This window comes from Neomonachus schauinslandi, chromosome 3 (assembly GCF_002201575.2).
Source record: "Neomonachus schauinslandi chromosome 3, ASM220157v2, whole genome shotgun sequence".
Classification (NCBI taxonomy): domain Eukaryota; kingdom Metazoa; phylum Chordata; class Mammalia; order Carnivora; family Phocidae; genus Neomonachus; species Neomonachus schauinslandi.
Window position 1 is genome coordinate 29844336 of NC_058405.1, and position 14565 is coordinate 29858900.

General features: G+C 41.1%; 1 protein-coding gene across 7 annotated transcripts in view; it reads right to left on the reverse strand.

The window, feature by feature from the left end:
- The window catches only part of SCEL (sciellin), a 105661-nt gene that overhangs the window by 53670 nt on the left and 37426 nt on the right, over nucleotides 1-14565 (reverse strand). For all 7 annotated transcript variants that reach the window (XM_021697950.1, XM_044913539.1, XM_021697949.1 and 4 more), the window contains one exon: nucleotides 1109-1189. In XM_021697950.1, coding sequence (XP_021553625.1) covers nucleotides 1109-1189 — 81 coding nt within the window. The remainder of the gene's footprint in view (nucleotides 1-1108; nucleotides 1190-14565) is intronic.

The window sequence follows — 14565 nt, forward strand, 5'->3', positions numbered from 1 at the left end:
CAAAATTTCAAAGATCCTGCAAAGTTTCATTGAATAGAAATTCAGACCTCGGTTTTTAACTTAATAGGCTGAGTACCTAATGCTTCATAGCCCTGCTGCACACTCAGCATTTTCTAGCTGAAGTTACCCTCTTCCTGAAGAATATTTCTAGAATTTTCTTTCATGTTGTCAACAAAAATCACCATCAAAATGCAAAAATACAAAAGAATCAAAGGCAGGTAATCAAGTGGATCTAATATATTCAGTCTTTAATGAGATATCATTTTTTAAATCTCATAATAATAATGGAAATGTGCAATGTACGTCTCGAAAAACAGCTCGAGATTATTGAACGGTTTAACAGAAACGCATGGAAAATTTTTCAGATCTTTGAATTTGTTTCTAAGTATTAATTATAGAGTATCAGAGATTCAAAATGAAAAAGCAAGTCTCTTTTTTTTCTTAATTCAGAAACAAATTAATTAGAACATTTTTTAACTGTAATAGTTTTGAAATAAGTTGCAAATTCCTTAGCTAAAACAAGACTAAAGAGCTACCCAAAAGTATTTCTAACATAAGGAGAGTTTGAGCAGTAACACAAAGTTTTAAGAACATTTTTCATCAGAAAACGTAGCTTTTAATGGGAAACTTAACTAGGAGTAAATATACACCAAATGTGTGTGTATATATACATATGTGTGTGTGTGCATGTGTATACACACACATATATAGTTTCTATCTAGATTACATATGTCAAATACTATATATGTATACATATATATTTATGTATTTATATACACAGGGACAGAAAGCGATTCCTTATATAATGCTTCCTCATACATAAATTAGAAGAAACCAGAGGATGAATACTTCCTGGACATGAATACTGTTCAGTTTCTATCTTGAAGGTGTATTTCCATAAGACGGGACATGGCCATAAGTATTCAAAGGCAAACATAAATACGCATTTGTGTTGGTAATTAGAATTAGAAAAGCTTTAAAAGTGCTTCTTCTGTGAATGTGTGCACAAAACATACCCATGCTTTGCACAAAACAGGTCACAATTCATTTGCTTTCATTTCTTTAACTTCTTCATTTGAGCAAGAGATTCTGGAATGCCAGGTCTCACCTATTCTCCCGTCTCAGCTGGTTAGGAGATGAAACAGGAGAACTGGGCTTTGGAGGTATGGGAGGGTGAACAGTTCGTTCCCTTTAAAACAGAAAACATCAGTTCATTTCACCATGGAAACATGGCAAATTTTAGCATCTATTAACTGAATGTACTTATGGCCTATATGGAAATAACTCATGCGTCTTAAACCCCCCCCAACCACACCCCAGCCCCCTGGCAGGAGGTAGCTGAAAGGCCAGAATCTATACAGGACTAAACTTTAGAGGAGTCATATATTTAAATTACTGGTATTTTCAAAGTTCATTTAAGCAGGTTTTTGGAAACCCTATCCTCTTTCACTATAGTTTGAAATATAATGTGTCCTTTTAAAAGCTTAATATTTTGCTAGACTATCTAGCTCAAGCTGTGGCATTTTGGGTCAGCAGCACGTGAGAGTAGTAAATGGTTCTTGGGCATTAACATATAATCTTCTTTAAGAATTATATCAACCATCAGGCTGCTATGGAAACAGCAAGAAAGGTTTTCAGTTTTACAGACCTCCAGATAAAGTTGATTTGAAGCTCTTAACTAAATCTGACTTAAATATTGGCAGCACAGGCCAGTTTGCTGCTTGCAAAGCATGTATATGCTGTCAGCCTAAACTTTCCAACCAAGAGCCAAGGCAGCCTCTGAGCCAGCGTGATTTGATAACCTAGGAACGGCAGACAGGCATCATTTGGATGTCCATCATTTGGATGGAGTCAACACCTTACCTGGGGCATGTCAGCCCTCCACTCCCACCACTACCACCCCAGTGGCTCCTTATGAAACTCCATACCTAGTAAAAGGACACTTGTGGTCTAGACTCCAGGTACCCCTCTGGCTTCTGCAGCACACTAGGTGAGCATGGAAGCTCTGGAGTCCAGCTGTCTGAACTGCGAGCTGTGTGATAATGGGTCAGCCTGATACCATCTCTTTGTCTCTAATGACCTTTCTCATAGGATTGCTGGGGTGTTGTCAGGACTGAATTAGACCATGCTTTTTTTTTTTTTAGATTTTTAAAAAAATTTATTTATTTGACAGAGAGATAGAGAGCACAAGTAGGCAGAGCCGCAGGCAGAGGGAAAGGGAGAAGCAGGCTGTCTGCTGAGCAGGGAGCCCGATGCGGGGCTCGATCCCAGGACCCTGGGATCATGACTTGAGCCGAAGGCAGCCACTTAACCGACTGAGGCACTCTACAAGGCACTCTACAAAGTAGATAATCTGGGCTCCATAAGCCACCCCCTGCATGTTTTGCTAGGAATTCTTGGGCAGCACCAGTGGCTCAGTTGAGGTTTGTGGTCACGGAATTAAAATAAAGCTAGCTGCCATTGTTTTCTCTTGCCACATTCAGCTGCTTAGGGGGCAGAAACAGGCAAAACAGAGAGTTGGATTTAACTAAGTTTATAATTCAGACAAGTGAGTGCAACGGAGAGAATGGTGGCGAAGGAGGGGAAGGGGGATGTGAGGAAGTGATGATAAGGAGGGACCATGGGATCTGAGATGGAGAGGGAACAGAGGATATGAGGGAAGAGGGAATGTGAAAAGTCAGTGGATTGGTGGTTGGCAGGGGCAAAGCTGAGAAACTTCTGGAATCAGAGGACTGGAGAGAGTCGGCTAAATGCAGTAGATAGAGAGTGGAAGCAGAATGGGAAGATTTTGAAATTTTGAAAATTTATGGTTACTCACAAGGGCAAGATCTATGGGTGGCTGAGGTAGGGCAAAGGATGAGATCATTGGAGAGAAGATCAAGAAAGTGAGAAAGTCAGGGTGGGGAAGGATCTTCCACATGGATTTGGAAATCACCAAGCATTATGACAGGAGACGCGTGTGAGACAGACAATGAGCTTGGTGCCAGAGTCTTCAAAGAGTGCAAGTGAGTGACTCCGAGACCTGCAGATGACTGCAATGAGGAAAAGAAGTTCCTGATGCCACGATTTCAAGGAAGATGGGGAAGTTTTAGGGAGGAGAAAGCTAAAATTGATAAGTGGTAGCAAAGAGGAGCAAACAGGACCTTTCCTCCTCCTCTGGACTCGTGGAAGCCAAGTCCTCTGGGAGAGCCCAACAGAGGTGAGTGCCATTGAGTCGAAGAGGAGACTGCACAGCAGCTAGTTGTGATGATAATAGATGACACATCCAGGGAGTTACTGTGGAAGGTTTGAGTGGTTAGGCTACTGTTAGGTTGGGTCAAGCTCAGTGATAGACAGAGCTCTGTGGGGCTAGTCCAGGTGACAAGCAATGATCAGACTGGGCTTCTCCTGGGAGATCCGTGGCCATAAGGATGGAGGACATGATGCAATTAGTTCTAAATCTTTCTCCGCAGAGTGTGGTAGTGATTGGGTGATGGGCAGGCAGCGGAGCAGGGAGCATGGCGAATCTCCTGGCTCCTGTGTGGACGGTGGCACCGAAGCCAGGAGAAGGGCCTCCAGAGCATTCAAGCTCTGCCTGGCTCACAGTAAGTGCTCCCTCTATGTCTAGTGCTGCAGCTGGTGTTCCCCCACATGAGCCCCAATACTGGAGCTGTGCCAAAACGCTTGCACTCCTAACCACCCTCACCACCATATGCTCTCTGCTCTCTGGCCTACATGCTTCTCCCTTTCCCCTGGAATAATTCCTCCTTGGTTACTTCCTCCTTGCCCTTCAGACCTGGCTTGGGTGTTACTGTCTGTGGTGGTAACCAAAGCTGTGTTCGATACATCCCTATGTCTCCCCATAGCACACCCTCTTTATGGACCGTATCACACTGTTCTGGATTACACATAATTTTCTGTCTCCATACTGGGCTGAAAGCTCCTAGAAGGATAGTTATATCCCAAGTATTAGGACTGTGTATAATTTTGGTGCCCAATAAAGATGTGTTGAAAGAGGGAGTGACTGGCTGGATTTCTACTTGGTGGGGAAGGAAATGAGTACTGAAGAGGGGCCTGAAACTTATAAAATCTGTTCAAATCTAGCTGTCCCACTGGAGAACTTTACTGTTAATTCCACTACTGAATACTGAGTAGGTGCCAGGAGCTCAGATGAGTTATGGTGTTACATGATATGCCTGGAAAACAATTTACATAAGAACAGTCTCCCCGTTCTGGTTTAGTGTTAGATTTTACAACTAAATATTATTTTATTGGAAATACCATCATCTTCTCTTCTCAAAAAATATCTCTGTGTTGGGGATAATGGGAAATCACAAGTGATAATGTGTCTTTCGTGTATCTGGGTGGATTAGCTGGGTGGATTATTCTTCCAGGGATAGAGGAAAGGGGTAAGAAGGTGGTCAGTCCTGGCTAGTAGGTCTGCACAGGGCACTGGATATCTGAGAATAGGCAGGAGAGAGGTAACAAGATGGAAAGGAGGACTACAAAAATGAGAAATAGGATGGTGCCAAACTTTGCTTATGCCAGAATCACATTGATGAAAAGCTACATTTCTTCCATGTTACAATGGCTAAGCCCTCAGAGAGGTGGGTAAATATTGACTGGGTGTATCTGGGAAAGAGGTATGGGTAGAGAAGTAGATCTGGGTACATGGTGTCGATATGGTTTGGGACGACCCAGAAAGTAAAGGTGGGCATGCAGTTGTGCAGGCCAAGAGAAGCAGAGGAGCATATTTATTTCCGAGGGTGCTGCATTTAGACCCCCGCTGGGCCAGGGCTAGGCAATGCCACATTGACTTCAATTCACCTCAAAGGAGCTTTCATTTGCATCTCTGCAATGACAGCCACAGATGACAGAAGCCAAGCCCTTAGGGGCAATGAGAGAAGTCATTCATGCCATGCCAGGAGCTTGATGAGATGCCAAGCAGGGGGATTAAAATGCAAGAGCGAGGCAGGAAGCTGTGGCCTGGAATGTTTTGAAGAGAAGGAAACAAGGGACATGGATGTGGAATGATCCTGTTTGAATACCACTTTGAGATGCAATGTTTAAGCTTGGCTAAGTTGACCCCTGGCTCTACCCTCTGTCTTTCCCTCAAGCCCCCAAGACCTTTGCAGGATCGACACCACCACATTAGTGACTATGATTATAAAGAATAACTTTCAGGAATAAAAAGGCAGCTTTCACAAGAAATGGGAAAACTTGTAGATAATAGCCCAAAGGCCAGAGCTAATAGAAATAACCCTGTGAAGTGGTTTATGTTACTTTATTTTCACATGCTGCTACAAAGATCACTTCTTTCCATCATAGCTTTTTTGCACAACATGCCCGGCTCTGTAAATTCTGTTTGACTGCCTTTGTGAAGAGCATTTCATTACTGCAGCACACGCCCAGGTTGAAACAAGAATAATTGACTCTAATATTTAACTCTGAGTTTTGTTTTCACTTTCCATCACACTTAGCCCTTGTTTCCCACACACAGAATTTTTAACAACAACGACAAAGGAGATGGAACTTACATTTTTTTAGTTTCAGTACCATGCTAACTTTGCCAAGCTCTCACAAACATTATTTTAGTCCATCCATCCATCTCTCCCATGGAGATGCTTTTTTCAATGAGTCAAAAAGGTTGAGTAATTTTCCCTGCATCATGGTGCCTAGTAAGTAGCTCAGCCAGGGTTTCAACTTAGTTTTTTTGATGTTGAATCTCATGTGCTTTTCTCTATATCCTACTGCATCAAACCAATACTCTTCCCGGTATTCCCAGTGAAAATCTAATAATGATAGGTTGTCCTGGATTGCTTCCTTGCCCAAGGACTGCGTCATTAGCTCAACGGGCACTTATACCACAAATGCCCCAGGTATAATGTTAGGACACGTAGCAATGCAGAGCAAAATTGGGTGTTCAAAAACTAGAAAAGATGTGGTCTCTGCTCTCAAAGAGCTTATTGAATGCAAGGCATATGTTCAAAAGAATGATTACTGTAATGAAGTCTCACTTCATAGTGGCCATTTCAATAAACCATAACACAACAATAGAGCATGCACTGGACTCCAATTCCAGAGACCTAGGTTCTAGACTAGCTTTGCCACTAACTAGAAAGAGAGCTGATTCTCTGAACCTCTGCTTCTTTATAAAAGGAGAAGATCGGTCCAGGTCTGTGGCTGGCAAACCATTACATGACTGTGGGAAGGCAGCATTATTGCAAGGCATCTTCAACTCACAGAGCCCCGAGCACTTGCTGTAGACTAAGCACCTTGCACATTTATATACTGCACTTTCCAAATGTATGTAGATGCAACTGTGGTTAATACAATTTAAATTAACATAATTCATGTCAGTTTTATAAGAAAATATGTCAATATTTTCTGGCCAATAAACACAAGTGACACAAAATCTTAAGTATTGCTGACTCATAGCAGCTTTTGATCCTTAGATATTTTCTCAAAGACATAATAAAAACAGTCCAATTATTATCAGGTGAAGTTGTAGAAACTTTTAGCATTAAAAAGGAGTCTACCTTAGACCTATATATAAAACATACAAATACAAAACTTTTAGAAAAAAAATCTTTGTGGTCACGGGTTAGGGAGAGGGTTCTCAGATATGACACCAACAGTACAATTAACTAAAAAAAATAATAGTAACGTGGTAAGTTGGACTTCACTAAATTAAAAACTTTTGCTTTGTAAAATGCATCGTTAAGAGAATGAAAATACAAGCCAGACTGGGAGAAAAATATTTGCAAATCACGTATCTGACAAAGGACTTTTAAGCAGTACATGATTATTTAAAACTCAAAAGTCAACAGTAAGAAAATAAACCACAAGTGAAAAAATAGGCCAACGATTTGAACAGATACTTCACCAAAGAAGATGTACAGGTAACAAATAAGCGTATGAAAAGATGCCTGACATCATTAGTCTCTAGGGAAATGCAAATTAAAAACAGGATGAGCTACACTACACACCTATTAGAATGGTTAAAATAATTCTTTTAAAAGCTGACAGTACTAAGTGATGTTAAGGAAATGGGACAACTTGAACTCTCATGCATTGCTGGTGGGGTACAAAATAGTACAGCCATTTTACAAACTGGCAGTTTCTTATAAAGTTAAACGTATGCTTACCATATGACCTAGCAATCCCACATGTAGGCATTTATTCAAGAGAAATGATCATACCAAGAAACATGTATGCACTAAAACCTGTATGTGAATGTTTAAAGCCCATACAAACAACCCACATTTCCATCACCAGGTGAATGGATAAATAAACTATGTAGCTCCATATAATAGAATACTACTCAGCAATGAAAAGGAATAAGCTATTCATGCACACAAGAGCATGGATGAATCCCACATGAATTACGCTAAGTGAAAGAAGCCAGATTCAAAAGGCTATATATACTGTGTGACTCCATGTATCTAATATTCTGTATATTCCTGACAGAGGAAGAAGAAAGACCAGAAGACAAAGAAGTGCCACCAAATGTGCAGACACTCCTAAGTACAGTGTGTGTCTTTGCACCCCCTACGCACTTTTCCCTCCTCCTAGGCTCTTAGAAGCCCAGTTCCTATGTCACAGAATGCTCCTGTCACCCACACTACACCCTACCCGGGATGCCCCATCTTCTTGCTCCAAAGCCATCCCCTATTCATGAAATTCAAGCCACCATACCTCAGCATGTCTCAATTCTGCCCAGTTCTAGCAGAAAAGAAACATGATTTAGGTCATTGACACTAAGATTTGGATGACCAGAGACAGCCCCTTTAACCTCTTGGAATTTTCATGCTTTTTGCTGAGGTGAGATTTATCATCTCTAGTTGATAGACCTTCAACCAATACTACTAAAGGGTGAAATACACTTTTTAAAAAAATCAAACTGTTTGCTTTTTATGGTTGGGGCAGAGGGAGCTGTAACTTGGCAGGGCACTTGCCCCCAGGTATCCTGGTTCTCATAGCTTCTTCCTTGCCCCTGCTTCTGAACCTGAAGATGCCCCACTTCATCATACTTTGAGGGGCTCCCCCAGCAGCAGGAGAGGCAACGGGGGCTCTAAGGGAATAGGACTGGTGGAATCTGGATTGGGGGGGAGCAGGGATGCCTTTGTTGGTTGTGTTTGAATGTATGAATTACTTAAAACCAGTGTTATGAAATCAGAAACTATGTTGACCTCATAGGACTGAAAAAGCAACTAACTCGAGGCTAAAGGTTAAGCCCTTCATTGACACATTTTGAATAAGCTTTCTCCTCATTCTATTCAAACAACACTATTCAAAAATAACGTTATTCAAAACCTTATTTTAGGTTAACGTTTTAATTATTTTGAATGTCTAGAATGGGTATTTCTTTCTTTTCTTTCCTTCTTTCTTTTTTTTCTTTTTTTTTGAGAGAGAGTGTACTTGAGTGCATGTTTGAGCAGGAGAAGGGGCAGAGGGAGACAGAGAATCCTAAGAAGGCTTCACACTCAGCCTGGAGCCAAGGTGGGGCTGGATCTCAACGACACTGAGATCATGACCTGAACCAAAATCAAGAGGCAGACGCTTAGCTGGCTGAGCCATCTAGGAGCCCCTACAATGGGTATTTCTAGGCATTCGGATAAAATTTTAAAGTCACTGTACTTTGACATTTTACTAAGATTTTTATCTTAGTTTTTATAAAACAGATTCTAGTTAATATAAAGAATTTGGTTGAGTTAAAAATAAAATACATTGATTTAATTTACCATGACAACAAACTTCGCAGAGTGTTTGGTACCAATAGCGTTAAAAATGTAGCAGTATAATTAGAAAGGTTACATTTTACCATTTATAGTTACAGACAGAAAAATATAACTAGTGTAAAGTTGCCATGGCAACTCACATTTCAATCAGGATTTTCTTTCCTCCTTCAACTCTACCAATCAGCTAACTGAAAGTGAAATCCACTGAAGAGGAAGAGGTTGAAACAAATATGGATGAGAAATTATAAAAGTACATAGCAAGCATTTAACTATATGGTAATTTCCTAGGGAAATTTCTTAGGTGTGTTTCCACTATTTTAATTTTATCAAAAGCTATGTATTTTCTTGTCTGTCTTCAGAAATGATTCCAGAAAAAACCACATTGGTGTTTTGGTAGCAGTGGTGGTGGGAATGGCTTCATTGCTGGTCTTGAATCACCATAATGGGTAACACCATAAACATTTATATTGGCTGTTAAGCAACTACCTTATTTCAGCTTCTGTGAGTTTCTTAAATGAGCTCCACATGCCATTTAACCACTGAATCTCTAAGTCACCTAAACACATAGTTAGAAGCACTTGAATGTATCATAAACAGAATACACTGAATGGTCGATTCTGAAATCAGAAACAACTTCAACATCAACTTCCTAGAAATGCTGTGTCCACCTTTCATTGTGATGTGACTGAATATTTCTCATGAATGGCACTTATTATCCATGCCCTGTCTCAAGCTTGGCAAATGTCATCACTCTTTTGAAGCACTCAAAAATGAGGAAAAGTTTAAGAAGTTGGAAACTGAAGACATACACTAGATACTGCTAACAAACAGTTTTGCATCAAGCTTTCTGATACATCTTAAAGTGAAAGAAGTGGGAAAAGCAGCCTTCACTGACTCTTACCTAACAATTACCCATAGTGATGACATTTGCGCTTTCTTTTATATATTTCATGATCTCTAGCACATACCCAGAGCTCAAATTACATAACAGCAAAGCACTAACTCTTAAAAAAGAAACATGATATTCTGAAAAGGTACCTAACTTATCACAAATGATAGATTACAAATGGATATCTAGACATTTTTCCATATGACATTGAATTTGCAATTACTAGATTTCCTGCTACCACTAAGCATAACGGATAGAGGATGAATGCAGAGAATGCCTCTTGGATAGAAGTCCCATAGTTCCACACATGTAGATACATGGGTGTGGGTGTGCATGTGCGTGCATGTACACGTGCACATGCACACACACACACACACACCATGCTCTCTGGCATTAGAACCTTTGCTCCTCCACTCCTTTCTTCTTGGAATGGCTCCATCCCCATGTCGTCTTTATACCTGGCTTACTCTTGCTTATCCCACTGTACCTCAGACACATCCTCTATTGCCTCCCTCTCCATGCCTCCACATATTTTTGTGGCTATTGCAACATTTGTGTTTATCATACACTCAAGGACTCACTCTCAATTGGGGCCAATCTTCGTGTTTAGCAATCCTGGCTCAAACTGACTCCCTGATACACTTTGACTTTCTTGAAATTCAGACTAGGTCTCACACATCTCTGTATTCCTGGCTTCTAGCAAAGTGCTTTCCTAGCACATAGTCAGAGTTCAGTAATTGTTTGGAAAGACAGAGAGACAGACACAGACAGAGGAAGGGAGAGAGAGGGGGGGGGAGGGAGCTATTTAAACAGTCATCAGAGCTTGAGCACACAGAATAAAGCCTAACTACAAAAAGACAAATATCATAATGGGTTGAGGGAATTCCCTATCTTGTAGTTGCTAAGAAATATTATAATTCATTGATAAATTGATATTAATATGTACCTATTAACAAATTACTATGGATAAAGTCATATGGATGATTCAAAGAATTATAAGATTATGCCATCTAGTCAATGAGTATACCATGAAAATAAATAATGTTCTACAGTAATGGACAATTAATTGCCAAGTGAGGATTGTAGACAATGAGTTTTTTTTAGTTCAGATGACAAAAACAACCTCTTGGGCTGAGAAAGCTGTGGTGGAAGTGAGATTCATACTAGACTTTGAAGGATGGGCTGGTTTGGGATGTGGAATGCATCCACTTACTCTGCCTCCCCACTACCAACCTCGTATTACACTTCACCTTTACCATGCAATTGTACCAGTTACAGTCTCATTTTCTGGTGCCTCCTTCACCACTTGATGTGTAGACACACATCAAGGTTCAACTTTCATTCTCTTCTTGTTTAATATTTTCTCAATTTCTGAAGATACCATATTTAAATCTCTGGTATCGGGCACCTGGGTGGCTCAGTTGGTTAAGCAACTGCCTTCGGCTCAGGTCATGATCCTGGAGTCCTGGGATCGAGTCCTGCATCGGGTTCCCTGCTTGGCAGGGAGTCTGCTTCTCCCTCTGACCCTCCTCCCTCTCATGCTCTCTGTCTCTCATTCTCTCTCTCTCAAATAAATAAATAAAATCTTTAAATCAATCAATCAATCAATCAATCAATCAATCTCTGGTATCATTCCAAAACCTGGATCTGTGGCACCAACCTCTTCCCTGAGCAGCTCCCCCATTTCCCACTGTTTGGTAGTTACCTTCACAAATATATCTTTTCAGTAACCCAGACTCTACCTGCTCAAATCAATGCACAGCCTCTTAAAACCAATTGTGTATTCTCCATTCTGCTCCAGTTTCTTCCTGTACTGATAGGTAGCATCACTAGGCTTAAAATCACCCTGGGCTTGAAAACCTAGTATTATGTAATCCCTCTCTTCCCCCCAAATGCCACACCTCTTTCAGGACCTTTTTCCTGAATCCCTCATTAGAAGCTCTCCCTACCACATCAGAGTTCCCAGAGAATGTTGATGTTTTTCTCATGATCCCACAGCTGATCTTGCATTAGGATTTCTTTTGCATCCATACTACCCAAGTATGGGAGTCATAAAAGACCCCAAACCACTGCTGCCTATCAGAGTTCTCTGACCAAGGAACTGCCTGCCATGCTGCTTAGTGGCATCACCTAGATATGAAAGCCCCCTCCATGAATCTCCCTTTCCTTCAGGAGTTCCCTTGTCCTCTTCCCATTCTGGGTGGTGGCTCCTGTGCAGTTGTTTTTGGAAAGTCTTATGTGGGAGCAATTCCCTCCCCGGGCAAACCTATCAAAGCACCATCCAAATAAGGCTCGGAGTGCGCAACTATCCCCCAGTGGTCATATCCTTTTTCTTGAGTGGCACCCAAGTCCCTCACACTCACTACAATGACTATTGAAAAAGAAAAAGGAGACAGAGAGGTCAATGACAATTTTGCTGTTTAAGTGTGGGTGACTGGATGTTTATATGATTGTGACACAAGAAAATAATTTTATTTTAAAAGGTAGCATAGAGTGCCTCCCAAAGAGAGAATAGATCATCATGTTTGGTTATGGGGATGGGATTTTCTGAGAAGAGCCTGGCACAGCAAAGAACGAACTAAACTGCCCACATAAAGAATTAATAGAAATTGGATGGGTGGAGGGAAGAGGGTAGAGGAGAAGGAGGGGTAACGGGAGAGAAAAAGAGAGATGGAAGAAAGAAGGAGTGAGGGGCTACTGAGCAAAATAGCAACAAGATCAGGCCTGTAGAGAAATGTCAGCCAAGAAGAAATAACCAATAACAAGTGTGGCCAAAGAACTAACAAACAGGAATTTCTAATATTACACTTGACCTTGTTTGGGCTGGGCTTCTACAATGTATTGCTAGCACTTTCATCATCCCATGTTTTTATTAAAATCTTATGCAAGTGGTATTTGGACAAATCAAGGGGGGGAAGCTGCCGTCTTCTATACCTGAGTGAGTATGAAGCAGAGAGAACAGAACAGACGTGAGTCAGAAGTGATATTTTGAAGAGAAACCAGATGAAAACATGACCACAAGATTGTAAGTGCCTCCAAATTGGGGAGAAGACAGGATTCTAAGCAGAGAGGACCTTATATACTAAGGGTCTACAGAAGGTGGGATATGGTGCCTTTAAAACAGATTACATGACCAGAACAGAGAGCAAAGGGGACTTAAAAGGGATGGAAGCCAGGTAAGGGCAGGCAGTCAGTGCTAAGGATTTGGATCTTTATTCTAAGAAAAATGGAAAGTCATATTTTTATTTAGGAGGGTGATATGTTCTAATTATCCTTTCATAAATATCACTTGAGCAGCTGTGTAGAGAAGAGATTCGGGGAGTGGGTATCAGGGTGGATGAAGGGAGAATATCTAGGTAGCTACTACTGTAGTCCAGAAAAGATATGATGATAGAATTGGAAGGAGGCATATGGATTCAAGTGGCATCTTGCAGATAAATTGATAGGATTTGCTAAATGGATTGGATATTGGTGATTAAGGAAAGAAAAGTGTAAAAAATAAATTCAAGTTTTCAAGTGTCAATGGGCTGAAGGATGGTATTTTTTTTTAATTTTTTTATTAACATATAATGTATTATTTGTTTCAGGGGTAAAGGTCTGTGATTCATCAGTCTTACACAATTCACAGCGCTCACCATAGCACATACCCTCTCCAATGTCCATCATTCAGCCACCCCATCCCTCCCACCCCCCTCCACTCCAGCAACCCTCAGTTTGTTTCCTGAGATTGTCTTATGGTTTGTCTCCCTCTCTGGTTTCGTCTTGTTTCATTTTTCCCTCCCTTCCCCTATGATCCTCTGTCTTGTTTCTCAAATTCCTCATATCAGTGAGATCATATGATACTTGTCTTTCTCTGATTGACTTATTTCACTTAGCATAATACCCTCTAGTTCCATCCACGTCATTGCAAATGGCAAGATTCTGTGTGGGTTTTTTTGATGGCTGTATAATATTTCAGTGTGTGTGTGTGTGTGTGTGTGTGTGTGTGTATCATATCTTCTTTAGAAGGATGGTACTATTAATTGCGATAGAGCACCAGGTTAGTGTGGAAAATTAGGAATTTCATTCTGAACATGTTAGGTTTGCAATGCTTTTGAGAAATATAAGGGAAAGTGTTGAGCAAGCAGTTGGCTGTCCACAGTCACTCAGAGAAGAGGTATGGAGTAGATATAAGTGGAGTCAAGAGCACACACGTGGTCATTGAGGCCATGGGCATGGATAACCCGTGGAGGGGCAGAATACAGAATGAGAAGAGGGGAGGAACTTTGAGGCTTTAGGACCATCAACAATTAATGGCTGGTATAGGATGATGAAGTGGCAAAGGAGTCTGATAAAGAATGGCTAGAGGAAGGAAACCCAGGAGTATGTCTGGGGTGGGGAGGGGGAGGGGCAAGGGGGTTTCTCAAAAGATAAGGAGAGAGATTTCCTAAAGGCATGAATAGCCAGTGATGTCTTTTGAAAGGTCAAGTAATCATAGGGACTGAAATGTCAACAAGAATTTATCAGCAAGGTCATCTGTGACCTTGAGGAGAGCTGTTTCTATGAATTAATGGTGGTGGGAACCAGAAAATAAAGATGGCAAGTATCATCAACTTTTCTGAAAACTTTGGTTGCAGTGGAGAGATAAGGTGCCAGTCGAACGGATTTGTGTGATTAGGCTATGAACTGTTTTTTTTGTTTCTGTTTTTGTTTCTGTTTTTGTTTCTTTTAAGTAGGCTCCATACCCAGCAGGGAGCCCAAGGCAGGGCTTGAACTTAGGACCATGAGATCAAGAGTCAGATGCTTAACCAAATGAGCCACCCAGGCGCCCCTAGGCTATTCATTTTTTTTTTTTTGAGAGAGAGAGAGACCAATTGCACATGGCGGGTGGGGGAAGAGGGAGAGGGAAAGAGAGAATCTTAAACAGGCTCCACACTCAGTGCAGAGCCTACGTGAGGCTCGATCTCAAAACTCTGA